This window comes from Phymastichus coffea, unplaced genomic scaffold (genome assembly GCF_024137745.1).
Source record: "Phymastichus coffea isolate CEN01 unplaced genomic scaffold, Cenicafe_Pcof_1.1 PCOF00141, whole genome shotgun sequence".
Classification (NCBI taxonomy): Eukaryota; Metazoa; Arthropoda; class Insecta; order Hymenoptera; family Eulophidae; genus Phymastichus; species Phymastichus coffea.
In genome coordinates this window covers 286,136-313,610 of record NW_026706952.1, presented here as the reverse complement: position 1 = coordinate 313,610, position 27,475 = coordinate 286,136, and the positions used below count along the sequence as shown (strand labels likewise).

Sequence of the window (27,475 nt, the reverse complement as noted above, 5' to 3'; positions counted from 1 at the left end):
AAAAAATAATAATATTCTATTCCGTGGGCTAGATCGTCGCACTTCTAATCAAATCGCTCGGATGCAATCGAGTTAAGCAAAGAGCGTTGGCGCGCGCGGCTGTCTAGCCGGCACAAACAATTTCAATTAAAAGCAGGACGCGGCTGCGAGGGCGCATGCGCAGTCTAATGAAAAACTAATAACTCCGATTTTTCCATATGTATATCAGGAAGGGCGGGGAAAACAGCAAGTTCTGCCTAATTCCCGCGGGCGCTAGAAACTTGGGTCCGTGTACCTACATACTAGGAGAGTTTGCACTTTTACCGCTGCTTTCTTTCTTCGCCCGGGAACTTGAGTAGAAAGTTGGCCTTTTTTCACGTGCTGCAGGCTGCTCGCAGCTGCTGCTGTTGTTGAAGTGGGTCGGCCGTGGCTACAGTGAAAAGTTGCTTGAATATCGGAGGATAAATAGTAATGAGCTTACTCGAGTATTTATCATTCCGCAGGAATCCCTCGCCATTCCCCGCAAATCTACTCATAATGGAATATAAACGCTTGATATAAATAAAGCTCGACTCGTCGCCATGAATAGTGTATACTTTGTCCAAGTGGAAAGGAGACCAATGAGAGTTTTATCGAGCGCAGCTGCAGCTCCTACCCGATGAAAATTTCAGATGGATCACAAATTACTCTACGCGGGCTCATGCCCGCCAGTCTTGCGAAAAATCCACGAGCCGAGATCTATTCGTAAGAGCACTCGAGAGCGACGTAAGCGCAAACACACCGTTCGCCGGCCAATCATTTCCGCGCGAACGAGTCGCGCCAAACCGCGCGCCGTTGAAATAATTAATAAGATTGAATCCGCGGAAAATTGCGCGGCCGAGTTCCGGAATCCGACGCGCGGAAAACCTCCAAATCCATCAGAATTTCAGAGCTCCGTGAAGCCTCTCCTTCTCCTCGGTGCAAATCCGCTCCCGCGAAGAAAATTTTCCACTCGAGCGGTCTCTCGACTCCTCGAAAAAACCGATAAATCGTCGCGTCCTCGAGTTCCTACGCGCGGAGATAAAAAGCACACACAGTCTATGTACTCCCGCTTGGAAATGTAACGCGGTTGGCTAACAATGAGGAGCATCCGCTTAATTCTGTCGGCGATTCCAGAAAACGGAAGTCGCGCGCGAAAATCTATGTGCCAGCCCACGCCCTTCCCCCACCTCCCTCTCTCGCACTCTCTCGTTGCCGTGTAGCGCGCCGACAGAGACGTGACTCCCTCGAGTCGTAGATCCGGCGACTGCTGTATGTACGTATGTATAATAACGTTGAAAGTGCTGCCTCGACACAGAGGATTACTGCGAGGAGAGCTTTGTTTTGAAGATTTGTTAAATTGTTTTAAGCGCTCTATGGCACTTCAGCAGCTCCTTTTTGAGAGCTCTTAATTGACTTTTGCAGCTGTCGAGTACGTGCGCGCGTTATTCTCAGCTTTATTCTCGCGTAAAGGCGGGAGGGATCTTCGCATACTCTATATTTCTGTTTAAAGTTAATCGAATTACAGATTATATATAATCTTGGCTGAAAACGGTTATGTATAGAAAATAAGGATTATTGTGGCATGTCTGTGAAAAATCTCGAAATTATCCATAAATTTTGAAAAATGTATATGATGGTTAATATTTCTTGTTTGAACTCAACATTTTATTAATCAATCGGATAATGGTAAGCTATAAAATCGTCGAGAAAAATCATTAAAGATCATATAGATTAAAATAAATAATTGAGAATTTTACTGAGTTTTCTATTCAGACAATATCGGTAAAATATAATCTTTCAATCTACAAAATAAGATCATTTATCAGAATGTGTTTCGTTGACAAAAAAAATTGATCATCATTTAAATTTTGCATGACTTTCACAAAGTTATGTGGAAAAATCATGAGATTTTGTGAATCACAATATCTCATTTTTTACCCCGAATAAAGTTTTTAAAAATAAATTCGCAGGAAGACTAGGTAAAATCTTTGCCAGAAGTAAGCCAACATTGCAAATTTTAATTTACTATCGCGATGAAAAGAAGAAAAAGTAGCAACTGCGCTTAATACAGCAAAAAGTTCAGAGGCTGACTATAATCACGCCTTTACTACTAAGGTTTTATTAAAAAATAACTTGCCGAGGAAAACACCTTAGCGTGCTCTCAGAGAAGCTTTTAAAAAAGAGAACTAACACGATTAAAAAGGCAGGCATTAAACAGCGGAGAAGGATCCTCTACGAAGGTATCCTCACTATACCCGCGGATAAAAAATCCACGCTATTGCAACGATGCCCGGACGAAATAAAACGTAATTAGCTCGGAAGAAGTTAATTTACTGGTCTTCGAAAAATAAAAGAGAGTAACAACTCTCAGCGCAATACTTGTAGCAGTTTGCTTTAAATCTCAGCTTCGAAGCGCGATGTAAACGAACCTCATTACCCCGGACGCGCGCAACATCATTTACGCGAGCCTCGAACTTTCGCCAAGGATTCGAACATGATTCAGAGCCGCCCGAGCACCGGGGAAACAATTGCTGTGCGCACCAGCGGCAAATCGGCTAAGGTAAATTTAGTAACGAAAAGAACGACGAGCACTGATTAATTGAATATCGTTCTAATTTATCATTCGCCGGTGTTTCATTTCGTGAACGACCGGGGAAAAAACCAGCGCGAATAATAATGTCGAGCCGTTTGTTTTCTGTCGCCTTTAATTTTCTTTTGCGGTTAAGACGCGCATTGTTGCGCGAGACAGTCAAATTAAAAGTAACTCGCACGACTGCGCCTAATGGCGTGGAAAAGAGTGGGGCCACGGGCCTGAACTATCCGCAGAATTAATGGATCTTTTAATTGCCGCGAGACGAGCGAAAAACGAAAGACGAAAACTTGTTCTCGCGAGGAAATTACATTAATACACCTCGGAACTACCTGCAGTTCACGATCGCGCGCGCGCGATTGCAAAGGTCAGGCCATAGCGATTGTTTGCTTTACACTCGAGTAAGCAGTACGTTCCGAGATTCTCCGCTGTTCGGCGGTTACATCAATAAATACCGGGCTTGTTTCAATAAGGCTCCGCCCAAGTATACATTTGACGGGAGTGCGCGTATATTGACTTTATGTTTGAATGGACAACGGCCTGCAGCAAAATGAAAATTCATATTGCATTGTTTTGCATCGCTGGGCTCCGTTATTATTGCTGAACTCGTTATTGCAGCGCCGATTTGTCGATGCTGTACGAAACGCTGTCTGAATGTTGCAATGATGCGACAGCGATTTCACTTTTCGTGAAAGATAGTCGTGCAGCGCCCGACGCGACAATCTCATCGCGATTCGAATCGTTTCGTACGCTCGTGTAACGCTTTCGCGGAAAGGAACAATCTCGCGTACGTGCGCCAAGTTAACAAGGCATTACGCCAAAGAATCGCAGCCCAAATGACATCATCGACTTTTACAAGAGCACTGCCGCTGAAGAGAGAGAGAGAGAGAGGGGGCGATCGCTTTTCCGACCGTCTCTTAGCGGCACAGCACGTCCCAGCTCCAATTACGTCTTCGGCCATTAAGCTTGCACGCTGGGAATCCAATTACAGACAGCCGAGGCTAACAATGTAACCCTGTCAAAGGGAGAAGCCACTGCCTCTGCGCCGTCCCGTCGTCGATTTGTATGTGTCGCATTGCTTTCCCTCCCTCTCTCCCTCTCTCTCTCTCTCTCTCTCTCTCTCTCTCTCTCTCTCTCTAGCTTATATCGAATCGTCGCGATAATGCCATTATCGGCGCTAGCCTACACTTTTGCGATTAAAAGCGATTTATGGCAGTCGGTAATAGTGCGTGTCACCGATTTATATAGACGCGTTCGTTGTTGGTTGATTACTCCGTTTTATACTTTGGCAGGTATTTGCATGGGCAAATCGATGCGATCCCAAGCGCTGACGACACCTGCTCGCTTAAATATTTAATCAGCGTCAATTGGATTACGGGCCGGCTGTTTCTATAATTGAACATTATCGAGCTGACTCTCACTGTCTGGCGCCCGGCCTCCTCTAATCTTGTTTCATATTCCCAGCTTAATTTAATTGCCGCATTGTTTGACCGCGTCAACTCTTAATTTTGCTGCATAATGAACTGAATTATCGATTATATCATTCGTCATTATCGCGTCTTTTGTTTGCAAGTTAATTTCGACGCCGCCAAAGCTCGTGCCTTATGTCTATATGCGCGTCTGTCGGAATATTGACTCGTACTACTTATACTGAGTTATAAAGTTTGATGAAGCACAAGTAATTTTATCGATAATATCGTTTATTAATTTGCCGCGCGACCGTTGCGCCATCAATGTTAATGACTTTACGCCGCGAAATTTAAAACTCGACGTTCGCGCGCGTCAAAGCGTTTTTTTTTTCGTTGCGATTACTCGTTTGCACGGTGAGTGCCGCTAACTCGTCGAGAGAGCCGAGACACAAAGGCATGCAAGCGCTCGCGGCAAGCTGATAATCCGATATGAAAGCAAGCGAAGCGCGCCACTTCGAATTAGAATAACGCGCGGCGAACAAAGCGATCCGCGGCGAAATTTAAAGTAGCAGAGCATCACGAGGCGCGGATATAATGTATCTCTGTGGCCTAAACGAGAAACAAACGTCACTCGAACCGCGACTCAGTCGGTTACGCCCCGTATGTAACAAATCCTCGCTCGCAACCACACGTGCGTCTGCATTCGCAGCAAAGTGCCTTTGTGCAACAGGCGCACGCCTGCAGCAAAAGAGGATGGTTAATAAAGGCAGCTCTCTCGCTCTCGACCAAAGTCCTGTCGCGCGCTCTCTCTCTCTCTCTCTCTCTCTCTCTCTCTATCTCTCTTCCGATAAAAGAGCCGGCTGCATCGCTTTTATGAGCTATATATCCAGGCTGGAGAGAGAAATGCGCGAAGCTTCGTTTTATTGCTTTAGATCGCGAGCGATAGTTTCGACCGAACAGATAACATAGAGGTGGCACGCTCTCCTTGTCTTTTTTCTTGCCTATACTTTTCAAGGCGCTGCGACGCTGAGAGGTCTTCTTCGTGGCAGAGTGTGCTTGTGTTGCGAAAAGAGGGAACAATATCTTATGTGTATGCTCGGAGACGCCGAGATTGCGTATTTTTAGGAGGGCTTATATTTTATATTCTGCGTCCCGCAAATTTACGTCTAGTGGTTTTTCATGTATACGTCGCGGTAACTCTTCAGCGTTTTTTTTTCGTAAAACTTCGTGCATTTTAAGCGTCCTCGAAACTCAAACTGAAGTTTATAGAGCCAATCAGTCTACCCTCTCACTAGATGGCATCATATAGGTGGACGTTTTAGTGTCATATGAAATATTTATTCTCGTATATATTTAATATCTGGGATTCGGAAGCTTTCGACGATGAATTATTATGTACGAATTATTATCGTATCAAAATCGTTCGTTTATCGTTAAGATATTATAGTTGCAGCAATTTGTCCTATTCATACGTCGACAAGAAACGTACGAAAATCATGACTAACCTACATATACATACAGAATTTATGAAAGAAACCATCCTATTTTACAGCGCATCTCGAATTCTTCGTTATATATTTTCCCAGGCAGCGTGCGCCGCAAAGATAAAACGTAAAAAGTAACTTTGCACGGCCGCGCGCGCACAAAAATCCTTTCAAGCATATCGCACAGACACTCATCCAATTAAACTGAAATTCAATGGCGCGCGCTGTTTGTACATGTATATGAAAAGAAAGAGAGAGAAAAAGTGGGAGAGAAAGAGAAAGAGAGAGAGAGAGCTCGGCACTGCAAAAGTGCACTCGTATTCATTACCTGAAAATTTTTCGATAGTAAAAAAAACAGCTCGAACGGAAGAGAAAGGAAGACGTACGGTCAATGACTGGGAAATGTGCGCACGTACATTCGCATCGCGTACGTTGCGTCTAACGAACTAATGTCTCTTCGTTAAAGGGACCGTACTAGTGCTCGTGCTCTCTCTCTCTCTCTCTTATTTATCGTTTTAAATTTGTCGGTATCATCTCGTCCTCGCCACCACTAATTTATCAACGACCGGTGGCGCTGCAGGCGCGTTATTTGTTTTTGAGGTGGACAAGAGGACTTTTTTTATCGTCGTCGTTGTTGTACGAGGTAGGCAGCATGAAAAATTGAATTCAGCCGTGTAGACGAGTTGCATTTTTTGCCTATTAGCTTTGGATATCTTTGTAGAATGATATCACGGATTTTTCAATATTGCATAGAATTACAAGTATTAGATAAATACTAGATGGCTCTTGTGACAGCCTGTTTACGGAGAAGAAAATGTCGTCTAGTCATTATTTATGAGTCGAATGTTGTCCGTTGAAACCATTCGTTCAAACCATTTACAAATTACTTTTCCGAGGTTTGTAAACAACTTATAAACATAAATCATTGCAAATATAGATAACCATATCTTGTCTTTATAAACAATTATAAATTACCCAATTGATAAATTCGATCGAGAAAATCTAAGCTGCTAAATGTACGAAAGCTTTAAAATTTATTCTGTGGAATAGTTAGCCCCGAAAGGATTAATTATAATCCTAAAACAGTCTATTACAACTTTGCTAAACAAAGTCCCCGTGGTATGCAGCGGCAGATCTGGCTGACCACTACCAGAGCTATACTACTAAATTTACATTATGAAATTACGCCAAAGTTGCTCCGGCACCGCAGTCAGTCCACAAAAAAAAATCAATTCATTGCTAATCTTCTCTCTCCCCTCGATAATTAGCAAAGTGACTAGGGAGAGCCCCGCGTCATTCTATAATCCGAGCTGGCCGCGGTTGTTGCAATTAGCTGTGTCTGATATTAAAATCAATGGTTACAGAGCTGTGCGAGGAATGGGCGTTGGCCAACAGCTGCGAGTCGGTAGGCCCAAGCACGTCGAGTGGGAGCACCAGTGCCAGCGCGAGCAGCAGCAGAACGGGTCCCGAGGACGCCGAGGCGGCGCCCGAGACAAGTTTCACACTGAAGTATCTGGGCAGCACGATGGTCGAGTCGCCTAACAGCGAGGAGGAGACGGCCGAAGCTATCAAGACCATCATGACCGTGGTACGTACATCGGACGCGCGCGCGGCAGGGGCTTTTAACGAAAATTAAGCGCTTCTGTGCGGAAGCTGGCTTTGACGTTGGCTTTGCTCTGTAGCGTTTGAGCCAGTTGTTAGGTGGACTAACGATAGCGCTTGTGCGCGTATTTATTTGAGCGATGATTTTTCATCGTCATGCTAGCAAGAAAGCCGCTTACGACTCCTCCGCGTGTCGATGTTCCTCCAATGTCCGTGTTCTGTCAGTTATAGCTCCTACATTTGATCAACTCAAATCAGCCTTTGCTATTCGACTTCGAAAAAAAATAAATGGCGAGTTATCACGTCAAGAGGGGCAAGAGATTTGCGATGTTCGGTAATATTTTACTGCGCTAAAAAACCACTAGATAGAGTGAATAATGCCCGAAAAGAAAATCTTAGTTCGCATGGTTATTAATGACTGTCCAGTGATACAACCTGACTATCATTAGATCAATTAAATTTTTCGTTTTTTTATATTTGGTTTTTTAAATAGTTCGTTAAGAAAATTAAGCATCGGCCGACAAGTAAAATGCCAAATGAACGTACCTCACGTGGAAAATACCGATAGAAAGCACAGTCAATTACGGAAAGTGTAAATGCCCAATGCGAGGTTTGATTGTGACCGCGCGAGCAACGTGGAGCTTGCGAGCGAGCAGCGCAGCTCACGCTCCCCGTTAACGTTTGCACGAGCGCCAGGTTACCTGTCAACATGATGTATATCGACGGGGATCGCGTGGGCTTTGTACTTCGCTCGCGGCAAGAAATTAACATAGGCCGTTCGCGATTAATTGGCCAACAGGAATCTCCAGCAGCAGTCGAGGGTTTTGCCGTGTACGCCGCGTGCAAACAGATTCGACGATATGCCTCCCGACCATTGTTGACCGCGACGGTCGTGGGGCGGCCGCCAAAGCGACGACGACACCATCGTAAATATTGACCTGTTTGCAAATCTGCAGCGAACTGCCTCCGTTAAACGCGGCTCGCGCGATGCACAGCAGTAGCGCGAGAAAAGTCGGTGTAATGGCGCGTACGACATTCAGTCCAATAGAGTCGTGGATGTGGTAGTCTGGTCGCGTAATCCCAGGGAAACGCTTTTGCGACAGGCACACACGTTGCCTAGGTTACATACACATACACGCACGTACGCACACACTGGCTCCGCCGCTGTTGGCGCTGCGCTGCTGCGGCAGAGACTGCTAATTTAAGGCACTCGTGAGAGAGAAGCTAGAGATGTCGAGCTTGCGCGTAGCGAGAGAGCAAGAGAGAACGTCGAGAGGAAGCAACGAGGATGTTTAATGGCTTGGACAGGCCAATCATTGGGATTGACGTGGTTGTACGTCGTCGACGTCGTTGATCCGGTTGTGGCACTTCCATCATCAATGTCTGTGGTCGCGCGCGCGCCAGACTGACTCTCATGCCGAGCGCTACATGTAATTCCTGAATAACGACTTAGACGTTGACTTTGTCATCGTGGGCATCGGATCGTTGTTAAAGGAAGATTGCCTGTTGCAAGGAAAAACGCAACGCTCGGCAAATATCAAGTTCTTCTACTCTCCCAGCTTGCGTGGAGGAAAAATTCACGACGTGCACTCGCAGCCAAATTCAATTTCATCACCGCTCGGGAGAGTACGATAATAACTAGGGCGATTGAACTTTCGTCTGGTAATTCCCCCGCTTAAAAAGCAGGCTATTGTCAATGCCGATGGAGAAGAGTGTGGGCAAAAAGATATATTCTCGCGAGAAAATTTGTTTACGCGACTTGACGAGCAGCAATTCAGTTTTCGGAGTCGCTGTTCGCCGGTGAATATTCGTTGCAAGTAAGCGCGCTAGAGCAAGACAGGAATGGAATGTTCGACTAAGCACCGAGCTCTCGTCCTCGGGCAAGCGCGTGCAAATTCAAGTGGCAGCTTCCACGCGAACGCGCGCGCCGGACATAATCAGGCCTTTATACCGCGGCGCGCGCGAACACGCCCGCAGAACTAATATAAGAGGCACTTGAAGATGCGCATACGGCGCTTGGAGGGGCGCGCGCAGAGCGCACGTGCGCTTGACAAATAGATGCGGCCTCCTAAATGGAAACCTAGCGTATTACGAGTCCTCTCTTCGGCAATCTGTTCCAGTCGGGGAGAAAATTGCCACGCTACGCCGGATATCCTTACGGCGTGTACTCGTTGCCTTTTCCCCTTCACCTCGGTGATTTACTCCACGACAGAACAAAACGGGGGAAAAGGAATGGAGGGGATGGGAGGCTGGGGGAGACAATGTGCCGAGTTCGATAAATTTTTGGTTATCGCTGTTTTAAAAAGCCCGCCGGCGAGAGTCGCGGGGAAATATAAATATCCGCTCGGGGAAAATGGGCGTATAACTCATGCGCCTCGCTGAAAAGCGCCGCGCGCGCGTCCCACGCACACGCCGCACTGTTACTATACTGGCCGCTCGACGCTATTAATGGCCTGCGCTCTCAAAAGTTTCCTTTTTTTTCTGCACGCCCCCCGCGGAAGGACAGAGAGGATCGATTTTATCGCGAGCGCTGACGGCATTTTTATTCGACTGTTTCCGCGTGCGAAAATGGCCGTAGCAGAGAAATATTGAATTACATGACATTCAAATTGGACGCTCGCGCCGCTTGCTCGGGAATCGCCGGCTGTATTTCCGAAGATCATCGACATCGAATATGCATGAAAGTTTTGCCGGCCGCGGAAAAAAATATACGCGCGGCGCCACGGCAGCCGCGCGCTCCGACACGCGGGACTTTGGAGCCGTTGTTCCCGAGAATTAATATTTTTGGTCGATCGTCGCCACCGCACAGCCCGCGCCGCCCCGTTGCTAACCAAGTTTCTCGTATACCCTCCTTTTTTCCCCAGGCGGCTCGCGCAAATCGGATTATACGACATTACGAAAGCCAATAGCATTTTACGATCAGCCGGTAGTGCGAGCGACCTTGTCGGAAATCGGATCAAGGTATAAGACTGTATCACTGGGCCGCGGCTGCCGCGATCGCTTTATAAACTATTAACCGGACTACTCGGTCGCTCACGGTCGAAAATAGCCCGAGGAAAAAGGAAGAGCGCCTGGTACGCCTGCAAATCTGAAATGCACGCGCGCGCCCATAACCGCGAATGTTAACAGGCGGCGTATAACTTTTACGATAATTACCTTATACTCGCGAGTCGTACTGCGCGCACTTAAGGTTCACGCGGCACTTGGGCGCACGGCTGTTTTAATAAATAGACACGCGCGGGCATGAACTTACCTTGGCCGGCTTCCCCCTGCAAATAAAGATTAACGTATATGAGTCGGGGGAGGCCGCGCGCCCGCCGCTGAACTTCGGTAACGCGCTTTATCGCCGCCCGTAAAAGCTACTTTACGTCCTCCGCCCAGCGAAATAACGACGATGAGCCTGTTCGCCCGTGAAGAAGCGCTGCGCGAGCGCGAAAAGCTTTATCATGCCTTGTACGCGCGCGCCCGCGTGCGCGAACAAGATGCGCGCGCAAAAAAAGAAATAATCGTAACATGGGGCTTCGCCAACGCCGCATTGCCGGAAATATCGCCGAGATGGATCTTTTTAATTATACAGATAAACTCGCACGGCTGTTTAAATTAATGGAGAACACGAATTACGCGGGGGTATTCCAGAGAAAAAGGAAAGCCGGCTAATTCAATTTCGCAGCAATACTTTGAAGCCATTCCTCCTTCTCGCTCTCCCTCTCGACTTATTTATTTTCATGCGATCGTATATACGGCACGGCGCACGAGCATCGACGGAAAATACGTCGTCAAAGCTTATAACCCCCCTACGGCACGCCACAAAAGAGGAAGAAAGAGCGAGCTTTTCAACTGCTGATCTTCTGGCAGCGAAAGCTCACTTTCCAATTTCGAAGATGTATTTTGTCCGGGAAAACAATTGTCTCGCGACAAGGGACTGGGGCTGCGAGTGGAATATTCGGCACGCGCGCGCTAGCGAGCACTCGGCTCGCCGCGCTGTGGACCAGGCCCGGGCATCCATTAATCACGCGATTTATCATGGAGAGCTGGTCGTACGGTACGCGCGGGAGATGGAGCACCGAGCGGGTACTCGCGGGCACCCGCTGGATCTGTCTTGCTTTCGCGCGCGCGCCCCGAAAGAACAAAAAGAGGACCTCGCGTGTAACCGTAGCGCCGTCCGACGACCGCCTCGCGCGACCGTTATCCGCAGGCCGCATAATGCGTTGCCGCGTCAAGGATTGAAAAGTCACGCCTGGCGCTCCATATGTCTCTGATGCGTGCGTTATCTATGCGAATGCCGACTGCGCTCGGGGCACGACACGACGCCAAGTTTGACCGAGCGTGCATCGCGCTGTTTCACTGCGCGGGAAACGACGCCGCGAGTATCAAGTTAGAATGAGAAACGAGATGAATCAATGGTGGCGCAAGCGACGCGCGGCGCCACTCAGACTCCGTGCGGCTAAAACAATTTGCGCGCCGGCCGCCTTTTGCCACTGCAGGCGGCGCGCGCGGTGGCTGCGGCGCGGTTTGCCTTTGAAGGGCCTCCCACCGCAAAAACAGAGATCCGATCAAAGCTTTCGCGCGCCCTCGCGCCCGTAAGAACTTGCGGAAATTTCGTCCCGCCGGCAGAGGCAGCGGCGACGGTGGCGGCGGCCTTCCTCCGTAGAGTTTATGCTTCTTTGCTCGGTGCCGCTGCCGAGGGGGTGCTGCTATAGCTTCACCGGGAAACGAGGAGAAAGGACCAAACGACTTCAAAGTGCGCTCTCACTCTCCTCTGCTTCTCTGCTTTTTACGAGCGCCGCGCGCGCTTCTCTCTCTCTCTCTCTCTCTCTCTCTCACTGTGCTGCTGGCTTGTTGGGAATTAAGACGGCGATGCTTCTTTCTCCCTTATTCTATTTTTTTTCCTTTCTGGCAAGTTCAGATTCTTTTTCAACGGAGGGCTCGCTGCACTTAATATCGGCTGCTGCTTCTTCTTTTCCTTGAAAAGGTTTATGATGAACTATCGATTCGTTCGAGTTTACCTTGATGCTTGCTTTGATTTGACCTAGTATAATTTTGGATTTTTGCGATATATTGAATGGCATATCATCATTTATAGGTAATTTAAAAATTCTCTGCCGTTTTCGATTTATTGCAGAACAAATTTTTTAAAGGTAAATCGATGGGTATTTTTTATTGAAAATCTAGCGCTCGCAAGTACACACGATTCAGAAAAGATTCTTCAAACTCATCATCAAATATTCTACCAGAGGTTGTTAAATCACATTCGACAACAATAGCAATGACTTCATAAGTGCATTACTTATGACGAATCGTTCGACAATTCGTCAACAGAAATCCAGTGATAAAAAAAATAAATCACACGTCAAATGTCAAAAGCCATTTGTAATCGAATCGAGAGCAGTCAGTTACACACACATAGCTACAACGTTACATGTATCACTGCCCCGATGAAAATACCTGCGGAAAAGGGGAAAGGGGGCATCCTCCAATACTCAGTTTGGTTCCTTCGACGACAATCCTTCGAATTCTTTTACACACGTATAGCGGTAGAAGCCTTCGCGCAACGATCACCAGCCATCTTTTATTCAACGACTGTCGGCATTTTTACTCGATTCAACACACATACACAGACACTCTCACACACACGTACAATATCCAAGCCACTAAGCTCTTCCATCTAACGAAGCGCGTCCTTTGTGCGCTGGGCGCGACGCGACGCCAAATACGATTCCATTCTTTTCTATTCTTTTGCTGTTTGCAGGCGAAGGCCAGTGGTAAGAAAGCAGCCAGGGTTTCGCTGGCTGTAAGCCTCAGGGGTATCCGCATGACGGACCTCACTACCGAAGAGGAACAGCTTCGCATCTCGATATACAGGTGAGTAATTGGATTTTTCTCTCTTTCGCTCTCGTCTGTACATTGTTTTTTATTTATTTTACTTTTTGTTCATTCCTATTCAATCGGATTAATCGCGCTGCGTGATACGAATTTGCGGCTGGTTTTTTTTTCACCGGTCGCCGCGTCGCTCTGCTGTTGCGTTTAAAATTTGTACACGCTCGCAGGTATGCGTAGCGCATCTCTTGATTGTTTACCTCAGCTTATTCATCGACGCGAAAGCCTTTTCATCCGGCGCGGTCAAAATATTTTCCTCGTTGTTTTATGCAAAAAATATGCGTGTAGATAACGCGCGCGTCGGAGCTGGAGCAAACAACGGGCCAAGCTCGGCGTAACTTTGTATTTTTATCCCCGGCTGTTTGCCGCGCATACAGAACAGTGCACTTTTGATAACCGGGCGCGCGAAGGAGCGAAATGGAAAAAACCGAAGGAAAAAACAGCAATTCGGTTTTCCAAACGAAACGGTATGCTCGGTGCGCCGGGCGAGCTACGCGCATTCGGATGGCACGTTTCCCTCCTGGAAACGCTACGCGGCGGCGACCGGTATGCAAACATTCGGCGCGCGCGTTATCCGACACGAGCGGCACGGTTGCTCGGCAAGTTCCGAATCGCGCGGGAGATCGGCGATCCCCTTCGATACGCGCGCCGATCCACGGATACGGATGCGAGAAAACTCTCGGCGCTGAGGTCCGGGAGCAAAAGTTACAGGCCGGCCTTGTTCAAATGGAGAATTATTCTCTCTCGGCAGGATTTCCTACTGCTCGGCAGACGCGGCGTACCCGCAGGTGTTCGCTTTCATAGCGACGAACCTCAACGAGACGATGGAGTGCCACGCCTACGAGTGCGCCAAGCGCAAAGCCGCTCACTCGGTCTGCCTGACCGTGGCTCAAGCCTTCAACGCAGCCTACGAGCTCTGGCAACTGTCGCAGCTCGACTCCAGAATGTATCACGCCCACGACAAGAGTCCCAAGCTCGCCGACGACAAGAAGGGTACGCGCGCTCCGCCTCGCCAGACGCTCTACATTGGCTTTCGCTCGCGCGATCTACGCTTTTTCCCGGCCGTTTCGTTCGATAGCCATCGCTGCTCTAATTGCTTGCGGTTGGCCGTTATTCAAGCGAAATCGCGAACGCTGAATTTCGATACCGCTGAGGTTGAACCCTGTGTAGTTGGCGTAACTCGATTCCAACGAATTATTTTGGGAAATGCACCGCGTCAGAGAGAAAGAGAGAGGGGGCAAAATCAAATGAAATTGATAGCAGAACGAACGGCTACACCACACGAGCATTGCTAATAATTTACATGAGTTTATTGAACAGAAATACTTCCTGCTTAAATAATGCGTAACGTTAGAATGTTGGTGGTGTTCGGACGGCCCTGTTAAACCCGAATATTTGAAGCTTGTTTAATTAACGCATATATTTCTCACGCGCTTTCATTATTCGATATAGGAGAATGCTTGAAGCTTTATTATATCAAGCGCCGCGTCTCGCCGCGCCTCGCCGCGCCAGAGTCGCTTTTAACGAAGCGGAATTAATCGCGTCAAGAGTAGAAAAATACCGTCGCGAAATACCGAGCGTTAAAAATATCCCAGAGACGGACCGAGACGGACCGAGACGGACCGAGACGGAAGAATGCCGTAGTCTTGTAAAAATTACTTCCGCGAGAAGAAATCCACTCGGAAGGGCAGATGCCTCTTCATGCAACGGAAGGCGTACCTTTATTAAATCGTGAAAACGGAATCGGGACACGAGCGCGTCGCAATGTCCCTCGGAACGAAGACGCACTCGGACTGTCGGTACTGCGCGCGCGGCGCTCGGCGAAGTGGCGACGAAAGTAACACGCGCAACGAGGCCTGCTCACCCCTCGCGCTTCTGTTCGCAGACAAGAAGGCGGACGACTCCGACTCGGACACGGACGAGGAGGCCAGCGGCAGCCAGAAGAACCTAATACTGATCGACCTCGCCAAGGACGCCAAGGCGAGGAGCGCCGTGAAGACCGAGGCCTGGGTAAATTGCACGCGCGCCTGATTAATTGTCGCGGCAGAGCGGCAGGATTTATTGGGCTGGAAGCGGGCCGAATGCTGATGAAGGACGGCTCCGCGCAGCCCGCATGTTTTTAATTACGACGCTCTCTGACACGCGCGAGCGGCGCGATGTTTGCGTAATGAAATGCCTTTGTCTCGGCTTTTTCGCGCTGAACGTTAACTCATTGGCACGCGCGCCTGCCGATGGCGCTCTCCTGTCTTATTTCCTTCATTCAAAGAAACTGTGCATATTTTGCAGACGCACGCGAGCTCCGACATCGATGACGCTGGTAGCGAGAGTCTCATCAATTTCGATGATAACCACTTTAGCCCCGTTGACTGCCGAGTACGTATCCCTTTCAAATATACGAACGAATGTCCTTGCATGCGTTCGAGTTTGTCGCCCCGAAATCAGTTGTGCGTTTGCAAAGCTCTGTACGGGCGGCAACTGCGGCCGAGCATCTAATTAGGTGCACGCGTAGATATGTCATCCTCGTCCACGGTCAGCCTCCCAAAAGCCGCAGCGCGAACGCTTCACGGTCAGCGCACTACGAATACTTCGTGCCGAAATATTAATTTCCGGGACAGTAATCCACGCGCAAGCCAGTCGATTCGGTAGAGCGTCAAGGTGCGGCCAAAGTTGTTTCTGTAACGGGCGCAACTTTCGGACGCAGTACAATGATTCGAAAACTGCCGTGACTTTCTTAATCGACAAAGTTTGCTTATGGGCAACTTCGTTGAGTAGATAAAGGCGCGGATATTATGAATATTTTCCGAACTTTCCGAGTCGTAGCGCTCTGCAAATATAATGATCTTCGAGGGTGAATTTCAGAAGTAGGAATTGACGAAGCTGCGTTTTGCGCGCGTACGCGCGAGCATTCAAGTCTTAAGTACGCGTATACCTCGAAGGCAAAGCAGCCGCGCCGCGCGGCTCCTTTTCACTTTGTAAACGCGCAAAAATGAATGTAAATTATATCAGAATGTTTCACCGAAACAGAGCGATAGAGCCGCGGCAGAAGCGGTATAAAACAGAGAGCGCGCCGCGCCACTGCGAAGCCTTCAGATCCGCTCAACAAGCAATAACTCAGCTCGCGCGAGAGCTTGCCAAGTTGGAAAATTGCCGCTGCGCGCGCGGACGAGAGAGAGGGAGAAAAGTTTCGTCCGCCGCGTCGAAAAAAAAGGCCGCCAAAATTTACGGGCAAAGTTGCCGCAGGCACGAAAATTAGTTCCCAGCAACATGTTTGCCTACGCGATCATAATTAGCGACGCTCGTCCGCGTCGAGGGTCGCGGGATAGATAGATCGGGATTAGCCGCATATTGGACTTTCATTATGCGCGTGCATCGGTATGTATCGCGTGTATCGCTCTCCATCCGCTGCGCTGTTAATAAGCAAAGGCTTTGTTTTTAATCCTCCTTAAGGCTGCTTCAGCGCTGAATTACATGCGCGCTCGGCTTATACCCGTTACCTTCGCCAATATTGTTTTCTGATATTGATGCTATTCGGTATTGAATCCCCGACTAATTCGGAGCTTTTTCCGAGCTTCGTTTCTCTTTTTCATTTCGTTATTAATATTCAATGAATTTCAAATTCTGCAATCCTTTCATTTTTATTATTTATTTTTTATTAGTCCCACTCGCATGCGTTTATTTCTTTATAGCTATACAAATAGTTTCACATTCGCAAAAAATACCTCTGCTATAGAAAGTTTTACACGGAAAGAATGGTTTGGCACGGAAGTACCCGAACTGGGCTTTTGTAAAAAGATAGTAATTGGAACGGCCTGTCTAAAGAAAAGAAAAAAAAATGAAAGAGAAGCGAAATGAGCTTGCCTCCTCGTTTCTAGGTATCGTTCGTGGACGAGACGGCCAGTGCGAACGACGACGGCATAGCGCTTGAGCAAATGAAGTCGCCAACGAGCAGCGTATCGAGTACGAGCAGCGGTCAAGCGATGATGCCAGCAGAGTCGAAAGCGGAAATACCGACAAAAGGTCCGCCCGATCTAGTTTGCACCTCGTAGCACTTCAGCGACGTGCCCCTCATTACGGGCCTTTGGAAACAGCTGTCGACCGGGGAACCCTAGTCACAGTTACACGCACGCCTTTTGCATCGGGGTTCCTTCATCTGCGTCTATTCAGCGAAAGTAACGTAACGATATCGACTGTGTAGCAATAGTTGGATTTTAGATTGCCCCAGACTTGGAAATCCATTGCAAGTGTGAACGATCAAAAAGAAATTTTTACCCAATTCATCATTGAATTTTACGTTTTCCTTCATCTGGCAATTATTCACGTGTAAATGCGGATACCTGTGTCTCATGGCGAATATCTCAAACGATACTAAACTCATCAGTCTGTCTGATAACTTGGGCTAATTATTTTTAGGCAATAAATTCGTAGATAACAGCAATTGATAGATAAGTCTGAATAGTCTCAATTACCGGTCGAAAGCCAAAGTGTCAACTAGTAAATGTTCGTTATACTAAGTCTCGTTTCTTCAACTCACGTTTACATGGTGAATGATATACATGCTGTGCGTCGGCATTAACATTATTCGTAAATCTATACAACTGCCCGTCCAAAACATTCGTCGAATTCGTTTCAATTTCGTCAATCGAGATTTATCAATCAATATTATACTTCTTTAATAATTTCTATTTCAATGTCCTTTTTCTTCGTCAAAATCCACTGAGTATTAAATAATACACGTGCCAAATCGTCGTAAACAAAGTTGTTGTACAAAATATGTGTATACTCAACTTGCTGAAGGAACTCAGCGAGAAATGGACGAAAATCATTAACAATTCCGTGCAATATAGTTTTGTTAATAACAAAATTCTCAAAAGTCACTCGCAGATCAGTAGAAATTGAATATGCGTAGCGTTTTAATACGCTATTTATAGAAACGAATGAAATGACGCGCAATTTTTCTATCCAATCAAAATATTATAGCCATTCAAGAAATAAATATTATTTCTCATTACAACAATTACGTACGTGAAAAAGATCAGTCGGTAATATAGATCTACACTTTCGTAGGGCAAAACCCTCTTGCGCCCTCATAATAAAAACTTTATTAATATAAACGAGTTATTTTTTGGAATAACCAATAATGTTAATAATAATGTTAACTATTTGGTAGAAGCGGATTTTGTTGACCCAGATAACCAGCCCCAGAGTACTTAAAATTATTGATTAATGAAAAAATAACCCATCATTATCAATACAGCTCTTACACTGGCATTCTTGAGAAGTTATTGTCTATGCATGTTAAAGTAGTTGATATTGCTGGATATTTAGAAAATAACCCATGTTTATGAATACAACCCTTTTGAGAGCGTAGTACTTCTTGAGTTTACGTTTTCTACTAACCTTTCAGATGCATATAATCGCTGTAATGAGAAATATTTATTTTTTTGTAATGAATAGTTATAATGATATTTTGATTGGATAGAAAAATTGCACATTCATTTTTATAAAAATCGAATGAAAACGCTACGCAGGTTGAATTTCTATTGATTTGGGAGTGTTCAACTTTAAAAATTTTTTTATTAATGAAATCTTCATTGCGCGGAAATATTAATGAATTTTGTTATTCTTGCCAATCACCCGCAGTTTTTCTATAATTTTTCCGGGTTGACTTTCATCGATTGCCCGCTAAGTTCCTTCATCCTTATTTCACTACTTGAATGTTCGGATATAACTATAAAGTTCTACTTTATCATTTTTCGTAATCTATTACGTATACATTAAATATATTTATTTGTTAAGCACTTTTGGTCAGATTGAATTATAAATAAACTAACAGGATCATGTAAAAAATAAACTTTTATATTCCATAAAGATTATGAATCGATACACATAAGTAACAAATACAATTTAATTTGTCTACAATCGTAAAATAAATTCAAATATACATTTAATATATTCTGCTAAAATTTTCACTTAATTTTAAATTCATCAACATTTTCATTGTAGCGTTATGTATTTTTCTCACAAGTTTGTATCGAATAACGTAATGTAAAGTAGTTGAGATATCAAAGTAACCAATTTTTCTACTGACAATTGTAAACTTTCAGTACCAACGTTCTTTTATATCTAGAATAATCCTAGTTTGATTTCTTTTTTAAAGTATCGATATTTAAAAAATGACATTTCAATGCAATTGAGGACAGAATATTAAAAATGTCTTGAAATATCAAGAACAGAATCTGAACTTTTTTGCCACAAAAACGAAAAGAATAGAGTAAATAGGGTGTAAATTATCAAACAATTCATAATGCCGTATAAGAGTTTATACCGTTTTAGCGAAATGATATAGTTAATCAATTCTTTTGTACGAGCTTTCTACATTAAAAACCTTTCCAAGAATATCGAAAGAGGTGAACGTAAACATTAGAGGTGGTACTAGTAAGAGAATTATTCAATAATTTTATCCTACTATCATAGGTGAAAATATTGTTATAATAAAAGTATACAAGCGAATTATATAGAATGAGTTTTCAGTTTTATCAAAAAAATTTTGAAACGCTAAAAACTGAAAATTTATTAAGTATACTGTCCATTCTATGCGTGCTAGTTTAAATATTTACATGTATAAGCGCTCGTTACTTTATATTGTAAATTGTTATGTATATTTATAAGATTTTTATAAAATAAGATATAAATCTTTGTTAATTATTTTGCGATGTTACGTATTTTTTATTGTATATGTTTTTATTTATATAAAGTAAGCTTTATTACTATATTCATGTCGAAAATGAACTTTCTATTGGGTCTGAGATTACAAACGATACTCATCGGTACTGTTATCAAAAATTTTGAATGCACTTATTACATTTGTTACGTCTAACTAGCACGAGTATAACGGTGAATGTTAGCGCGATAAACATTGATAGAATTTTAAATACAAGCATACATATCTCAGTTTGTAAAATCGATGTACGTTATTTCATCCAGAATATTCCTGATCCCATTTCAATAACTTTCTTTCAATATAAATAACGTAATTAACTTTTATGTTTGGTTGATTCATCATTATTATAAACGAACTGTTACGTGACTTAAAAGGTCGAGCTGTAAATAGCTCATGATGTATACAATGTGTGTGTGTGTGTGTAAAAAATCGCTTGCTACTGTATATATTTACATAGACTGAAGCAAACTAAGCGTATCATCTTTCAAGCTTTGAGACGGAGTTTCGAAATTCGGATCGCTGTCCCAAAAGAATGAAAGAACAACTGCAGGAACTAAGTTTAGAGCCTCTAAAGATTTCTCAAAATCCGTTTCCGTTAACTTTTCTCTCGTAGCGGTGATGAAATAGAAGGGAAATTCATCCATGTACAAATGTTCTTTTACGAAATCAATCACTGCCTGGAAAGTTTCTAATACCGCAAACGTACCTTGCAGTATTATATTATCAGGAAATCTTATCCTTATCAGTGTATATCGATATTTTCTTTCCTTTTGTTTCATGAACTTTTCTCTCATTGCTTTAGTCATCAGCATTTGATCACGTTCAACAGCCCTTGATCTATATAAAAAAAGTATAGAAAAATTGAAGTTTGTATTGAGCGTTCATTACTTAACTTTTTCTCATAAATAAGTGTGAAACTGATAGAAACTTACCTTTCAGTCTGTTCACGTTTAATATCCTCAGTCGATAACACGTAAAACTCTTTTGGTAGTTCATTTTTCTCTGCTGCTTGGCTTGGAAGCAAAACTTGTACGTTTCTATCGAGTTGAAGTTGCACGGAATCGGCAGAAGTTAAAGCATCAATTAAAGTTGTTATATGATCGATAGTTGATCTTTCAGGACTCCAAACAAGGAAATCCTCTTCTTGGTCTTGATGCATGTGTTTCTCTTGAACAAACCCTGCTGCTTTCAATAATTCCATAGATCCCCTCATAAGCTTTACTTTTTCCTGCAATAAATATTCATTTGTAATTCCATGTAAATACTATATTTATAGAATAAAATTTAGTTATTATTTTTCATTACTTTGAAAACTTTATTGGACATCCTGATTTTCCAATACTTCATTTCACTAGGATCATTGCGAATATTGTCCAAATATTTACAAAGAGTATCTACACAAGCTTTTATTCTGTTTACATCATCATTACAACTATGAATAATTAAGCAAGCCGATAGACCACCTTCTTCATCTGGTAACTCAATATCCAAAAATTCTTGAAGTCTTTCATACCAAGTTTCTTTATCTAAAACTTCTTCTGAGATCATGGGACATCTATAATATACACCATTCACTGCCAACATGTGAGGTTGTGGATCTGGAATGTTATCTGACTTTTTTAAAGATGTACCACCTCCATCTGCTTGCTGTTTAGCAAGAGTTAATCTTTCTTGCTCTAACTCTTTTTTTATGCGAGCTTGTATAGCCGTGTAAGACCTAAAATAAATAAATTCATATAAAATTCCTTCTTATAAAAAAGATGAATTTTGATTGTAATTTGTCATGAAACATACGGATTAAACTTGGGTGCACTTTGCATTTTTTCTATTCTAGCCAAAGCAGCCTGCCCAGCCACCATAGCGTCATTAGTTGGCTCATGTCTCTTTGGTACTTTTGTAGATTTAGCTGTACTAGCTTTGGAAGTTGATTCACTTAACCTAATAATAGTGAAAATCCATTAAAAGTTTTGATTCAGTAAATTAATTCAGTAAATTTTGTTTCACACAATGATACAATCTATATTTTGTTACCTACCTATGCCCAGTTCCCGCATTGCTAAATTTCTTATCTTTGATTTTTCTTTGGAAAAATGACTTTATTTTATCTGCCATAGTACTCCTCTAAAAACAACTAATAATATTTTGTAAAATAACTAATTTCTATGCGTAACGCTGTGAATGTTCTGTTGGCAAATTAAGCTCAGAAACTTGTTTTTTAAGTTCCTCTGGTGAGATGTCTACAAAACAGGAGTACATTATAACGGCTGTATTTCTACAATATTCATTACACTGATTTAAAGCATATAGCTACTTACTTGAGTTCATAAATCGATCGGATATTCTCTCTCCGTAAATGTGCCAGGCAATGTAAATGAGACAAATATTACCAATAAGAATAGTCACAAAAATTTTTAAAAGCAAAATTTGAAAGTCGTCAGCTTCGAAGAGAGAGGCAGCGTCCTGAAGAATCTGGGGAATATTCGGGAGAATTTTGTTTGAAGTCACAGGAGTATTCTCAGCGATGTCGCTGTTGCTATCACTATCGTTGGGATTTTCTGTGAAACTCGTGTAAATGAAATCAGCTACGTTGCAGGCGAGGTTGTTGAATGCTTCGACGAATAAGTCGATCCAAGCACACAAACTTTCCAGCACGCTGTTCATCACATCGAGTCACTTCTTATTCTTAGCGTATATCGCGCTTTTAATGTTGTACCGTCCGTTACAATACACATATATAAATTGATCCAATACATTCGTGCACACATTTACTTACTTACTCATTACGGAATTACTGGATAAGCTCATTTTTTTTCATAACAAGTCATTGTCTGAATACTCTGAACACGCACTCAACAGTACGCATTTACCAGATATTACGTCGTCACATCCACTTAAAGTTTCGTCCGCTTCCTTAGTCGTCAATATGGCGTCCGTAAAGGACCAATCGCATCTTAGTAAATTCATTTTTTGTAAAATCAAAGTCCAAGAAATAGTAACAATCACATTTACAACGGGATTAGAAATTCCATTTGTTAAATGATCATGTATATATTAAATGGTAACCGTAGCTTTACGTTCATTTTCATTCATTAATAAATATAATAATTAACACGATAATTTCGTAAATAAGATTGTTTGAAAATTCTTATTTTTTGAATTAAATGAAAGATAATGTAGAATTAAAAATTATTTTTTATTCGTTTTTTTGACATTACGTTACAGACCGCAATTTTTTTATTCGACACCTATATATATAAAATCTGACTTTAGCACTGCTTTAGAGATAAAAATTATTTCAGGGTTCGGAATAGCGAAAACATTTCTCCTCACTCTACGAAACATATCTATTTTCAAATACTTTCAGAGGGCCAAAATAATCACATTTTTTATGTTAAAAATTGTATTCTCGGTATGCCGAACCATTCATCATCAAAAGAACACAATGACAATTTTTCGCGACTCGATTTGTTTAAGTTCGCGGGCCTGTGAGGTTTAAAAACAAGATTTTTCGGTGTTGTTTTCAATGACTCGCAGTACCAAAAATACAATTTCTTTTCGTAGACATTTATGTCGAGCGAGACTAAAAATTAATTGTTTTAATTATAAATATTATGATCATGTTTTTTGTCATTGTGTACGTATACTAATTACAAGTTACATTGCCAGTTCATTTAGTAAACCGCAGTTTGCATTAAAACTGTTGTACATAATTTTATGAATGTGATATTTTTTTATTAGTTTCGTTTCGGTATTAGTATTTTTAATGTTATAAGCATTAATTTTTGCATTAAAATAGTATTTTCGATTATAATTATATTTAAGAATTTTTTATTTAACTGCTTTGTCCCTTCTTTCAGCACCAGCACCAACAATCGTCAGAATAAAAAACTATATTACAATTAAAGTATATACATCAGGATCAGGAGAGCGCTATACACCTTTATACGATCGTTCAATAAATCCGTAACTTTAAACAAGAAAACACTATTTATTGAAATAGTTTCAATTTATTTTTATACCCATAGTACCCTTTTAACTCTATGCATTTATTATAGTGGCGCTACAGCTTTTTTTATGCCCTCTGAAAAGTAATTCTTATCAAACTCCTCAAAATGCTCATTTGTCGCAGCAATTACCTCTTCATTGGATGAAAATCTTTTACCCGCAAGCCAAATTTTTATGTCAAGATACAAAAAATAGTCGATTGTTATCTGTGAGCAAGCGCGGTACCCATTTTGCAGACAACTTTCTCATGCCCAAATATTTATGTAAAATGTTCCATGTGCATCATACTGAAATGTTAACAGTCTCACTAATCTCAGGCACTTTCAGTCGACCATTGGCGAGTACAATATCATGAATTTTATCGATTATGTCTTGAGGAGTCACCGTTTTTGGACGGCCAGGAAGCTCAGCATCACTTGTGCTCTTATGACCACAACAAAATTCAGTTCAACCACTTTTGAACCATGCCATGCGATGGAGTAGAGTCTCCATAATATTTCCTGAATTGTTCTTCAGTTTCTTTGATTGATAATAATAATTTAATAAGCACACGTTTTTTTTCCGTAATTTTGTTTACACAAAAAAAAATTAAATTCAAATGACTGTAAAAATCGTTGTATACTTATACTCTTCTTATATTAGGTGAGACTTTTACAGTGTAAAATACGTTACGATAACACCACCATCTTCCGAGAAGTTACGGACGTAATGAACGATCCTCGTAAAATACACTATGGAGAGTACTCACTAACTCATTCTCGTAAGTACTTGCAAAGTCAAACAGTCGAAAGTTGATGAACGCATAAAAAGACGTTGAATTTAAAATTAAATATGCGTCGTACTTGTACCGTATAGAAATTATAAAAGTTTTAGTGTTAAATGACTTTTGGCAGGATATATTGAAAAGTGTGTAGCTTACATGTGTATACACAAATACAGGGTTATATATGTATTTATAAAATACGTTAATTACAACTTTTTTTATGTGTTTTAAAAATTTATAGAATATATAATCTGAAAATTACAAAATGCCTCGTTATTTTAAATCTCGAAAATTTCAGTCAAATCTAAACAATGATGAAGAAGAAGAAATAGATAGCGATTCTGAAAATGTATTGACTATGAGGCATATGAATATTTCCAAAAATATTCAAAGCAATAGAAATAAGCCTAAACAGGATTCAAACAGAAAAGAGAAATCCTTAGCAACTCAAAGAATGAGTAGTTTAAGAAAAAGACAAAAAGGTAAAGATACATTAAATGATAGGCAGGAAGAATCCACGAGTGATGAAGAGCCGCAGCCTTCAACCTCCCAAGCTTCTCAGGAAAGGAAAAAAAAGGGAAATACATTTCAATCTCAAAAGGCTTATAAGTCTTTATCACAAGCAAGTACGAGTGGAGCTCATGAAACTTTGTATGGTGAAGCATCTCAGACAATGCTAGATACAAGCTTAACTGAACAAGAATATAATCATCATGTGGCTAATGTAGTGAAATATATCCTGGCTGCTGATCATTCAAATAATCCCATTGAAAGATCAAATATTAGCAAAGCTGTAAATTGTTATAACAAAAAATTTAAAGACATTTTCAAGTCAGCTCAAGATGCATTAGAAGATGTAAGAAACTATTACTGTTCATTGAAAAGTTTTTAATGTCCTCTTCTGTTATCGAATCTAATTAGAATTATTTATCATTATTTTAATATAGGTATTTGGATATCAGTTGGAAGAATTAATAGAAGAAAATAAGAATGGGATTGGGAATCAAGTCAAACAAGCTAAATCTACAAATTTAAAATATATTTTAGTAAATAAAGTAAGCTGTGAAGATAAAGTAATTAAAAACTTATGTGATGATGGGGACGAAGAGACTATTATTCATTATGTGTTATTATTTTTGTGTCTAACACACATTTTTATGAGTGGAGATAAATGTACAGAAGGTGAGCATTTTAAGCAAGTACATGTCTAGTACATTTAAAATGATAATATTGAAATCGTATAATAATTATATTTTTTGAGCAGAATCTCTTAGAACATTTCTGAAAAAACTAGAGATTCTAACAGATAGTCATACGAGGCATGAACAATTTGGGGATGCTATGGATGTTATAAAGAAAGTATGATTTTAAATTATTTAAAAATATTCTTTTGAATTGGCATTTGATTCATCTAATTATTTTTTAGATTTATACTAAAGAGAAGTACATAAATTACAATGAAAAGGAAGATGAATTTTCTTGGGGTATTCGTGCCTTGAAAGAATTAAAACCAAGAACTGTTATGAACTTTGTTAGTGAAGTAAGTCTATAAAAGTATAATGAAATATGTGAAATTTTCAAATAAAATATTCTTGTTTTGTTATACCTAAATTAATTTTCTTGCAGATATATGGTGGCAGAGATATTAAAACTTGGCCCCAAGAATATGAACGTTTGTTAGCTAAGGAGCAGGAACAGAATCAAAGACTAAATGGTCAGGTCAATGGTGCTAAACATTAGTCTTAGATATTGAATCAATGCATTTTAAACAAAATTACTATATCAATAATCGTATTTTTATAATGCTCAAAACCGAAAATTTTTCAAAGATTGCTCTAATAACAATATTTAATTATAAGATTTCTCTTATACATGATTCCCATTATGTGATTGTATGAAGGTTATTTCGTTTCACACTTTATAATTAATATAGAATAAATTATAATTCCGTTGAATAATATAATATTGTATAAAATAGAACAATAGAATTTTATAGATAAATATATAAAGAGCTTTAAAAATACGAGTTTATTTACAATTAAAGCGTTTATTATACGTAATTTTGATTAAAATATTTATGAAAAACTTGTAATTTCTAATATTTATGACTATCAGATTTAGAATAAAAAACGTTTGATACTTTTATAATTTTAATTTTTTATTAAACCTAGTTTGTATAATGATTATTTATGATATAAACATATTTTATGTATCAAGTAACGTTGGTCAAATTAACTAAATTATCTCGCTTAGTCTAATGTTTTAGTGTTTTAATAATTAGTAATAGGCTACCTTATTCTCAATAATACGGAAAAAAAATGCGTATAATTGCGAAGATTTCTTTTGAAACAAACATCTAGCTTTAAAATTCTGTAGTTAATTCGTTTTCTCTAAATCGATAATGATGCAGGTAGAAGAGAATGTTGGACACGCAGTAGCTTTATTTTTAATACAAAATTGGTTTTATTATAAAAGGTGCATATTCAGAGTCGATTTCTGGTGCTTTGTCTGAAAAATAAACGGTAAAGTTGCTTGAATAATAAACTTGAGATTAATACAATTGATTCTCAATACATATGCTTCCAAATGCAATCTAATTAATTGTATGAATTTTTTATTGACCGTCGGCCCAAATATTAATACCGCGAACTCCTATTCAATATGTTGATAAAAAAATACTCGAGTCTTGTTTTGTATTGATTTTCCATTTACAATCGAACTATCCAGAAATTGATTTAAAGGAGAAATACCCTTTAACCAGAGGCACGTAGACACAAAGTTTACCAAAGTCAATTTTTCCGATACGAATGAAAAAGTCTACAGCACCATGTTTGTCGATGTGACTAGGTAGTTTACTCAGAGAGAGAGAGAGAGAGAGAGAGAGAGAGAGAGAGAGAGAGAGAGAGAGAGAGAGAGAGAGAGAGAGAGAGAGAGAAAGAGAGAGAGAGAGAGAGCAAATGAAAGATTGCGTGTTGTACGTGACCGAAAATTGTTTGATAAATCGCGACGCACTATCAAGATGAA

General features: G+C 41.5%; 3 protein-coding genes across 8 annotated transcripts in view; 2 read left to right on the top strand and 1 right to left on the bottom strand.

Moving 5' to 3' along the window:
- Positions 1-18,616, top strand: part of LOC131672046 (low density lipoprotein receptor adapter protein 1-like) — a 39,190-nt gene extending 20,574 nt beyond the window's left edge. Inside the window, exons 2-7 of one of the 2 annotated variants that reach the window (XM_058948977.1) lie at positions 6,848-7,071; positions 12,835-12,947; positions 13,714-13,955; positions 14,848-14,972; positions 15,249-15,335; positions 16,835-18,616. In XM_058948977.1, the coding sequence (XP_058804960.1) occupies positions 6,848-7,071; positions 12,835-12,947; positions 13,714-13,955; positions 14,848-14,972; positions 15,249-15,335; positions 16,835-17,008 (965 nt within the window). In that variant the 3' untranslated portion in view covers positions 17,009-18,616. The remainder of the gene's footprint in view (positions 1-6,847; positions 7,072-12,834; positions 12,948-13,713; positions 13,956-14,847; positions 14,973-15,248; positions 15,336-16,834) is intronic. The other variant, XM_058948978.1, reaches the window with a different exon arrangement.
- Positions 18,617-18,802: 186 nt separating this feature from the next.
- Positions 18,803-22,570, bottom strand: LOC131672045 (UBX domain-containing protein 6). Of its 2 annotated transcripts, none has more exons than XM_058948975.1 (7): positions 22,457-22,570; positions 21,999-22,152; positions 21,719-21,920; positions 21,478-21,621; positions 20,989-21,400; positions 20,616-20,911; positions 18,803-20,520 (listed from the first exon to the last, which is right to left on the bottom strand). In XM_058948975.1, exons 3-7 carry the CDS (start codon positions 21,793-21,795, stop codon positions 20,133-20,135), a joined length of 1,317 nt encoding a protein of 438 aa, XP_058804958.1. In that variant the 5' UTR covers positions 21,796-21,920; positions 21,999-22,152; positions 22,457-22,570; the 3' UTR covers positions 18,803-20,132. The 2 variants fall into 2 exon arrangements, with proteins under 2 accessions (XP_058804958.1, XP_058804959.1); XM_058948976.1 differs by having other exon boundaries at positions 22,461-22,557.
- Positions 22,571-24,379: 1,809 nt separating this feature from the next.
- Positions 24,380-26,479, top strand: LOC131672041 (non-structural maintenance of chromosomes element 3 homolog). 4 transcript variants are annotated; one of them, XM_058948970.1, is made up of 6 exons: positions 24,380-24,448; positions 24,750-25,307; positions 25,399-25,633; positions 25,716-25,810; positions 25,878-25,991; positions 26,078-26,479. In XM_058948970.1, exons 2-6 carry the CDS (start codon positions 24,810-24,812, stop codon positions 26,189-26,191), a joined length of 1,056 nt encoding a protein of 351 aa, XP_058804953.1. In that variant the 5' UTR covers positions 24,380-24,448; positions 24,750-24,809; the 3' UTR covers positions 26,192-26,479. The 4 variants fall into 4 exon arrangements, with proteins under 4 accessions (XP_058804953.1, XP_058804951.1, XP_058804952.1 ...); XM_058948968.1 differs by lacking the exon at positions 24,380-24,448 and adding an exon at positions 24,463-24,637; XM_058948969.1 differs by lacking the exon at positions 24,380-24,448 and adding an exon at positions 24,467-24,594.
- Positions 26,480-27,475: the final 996 nt, after the last annotated feature.

Coding starts and splice junctions, on each gene's coding strand:
- LOC131672045 (XM_058948975.1), bottom strand. CDS start 21,795: ATGGCAGATAAAATAAAGTCATTTTTCCAAAGAAAAATCAAAGATAAG. Junction 21,622..21,718: donor AATGCGGGAACTGGGCATAG/GTAGGTAACAAA, acceptor CACTATTATTAG/GTTAAGTGAATCAACTTCCA. Junction 20,521..20,615: donor AAACGTGAACAGACTGAAAG/GTAAGTTTCTAT, acceptor TTTTTTATATAG/ATCAAGGGCTGTTGAACGTG.
- LOC131672041 (XM_058948967.1), top strand. CDS start 24,717: ATGCCTCGTTATTTTAAATCTCGAAAATTTCAGTCAAATCTAAACAAT. Junction 25,811..25,877: donor CTATGGATGTTATAAAGAAA/GTATGATTTTAA, acceptor ATTATTTTTTAG/ATTTATACTAAAGAGAAGTA. Junction 25,992..26,077: donor TTATGAACTTTGTTAGTGAA/GTAAGTCTATAA, acceptor ATTTTCTTGCAG/ATATATGGTGGCAGAGATAT.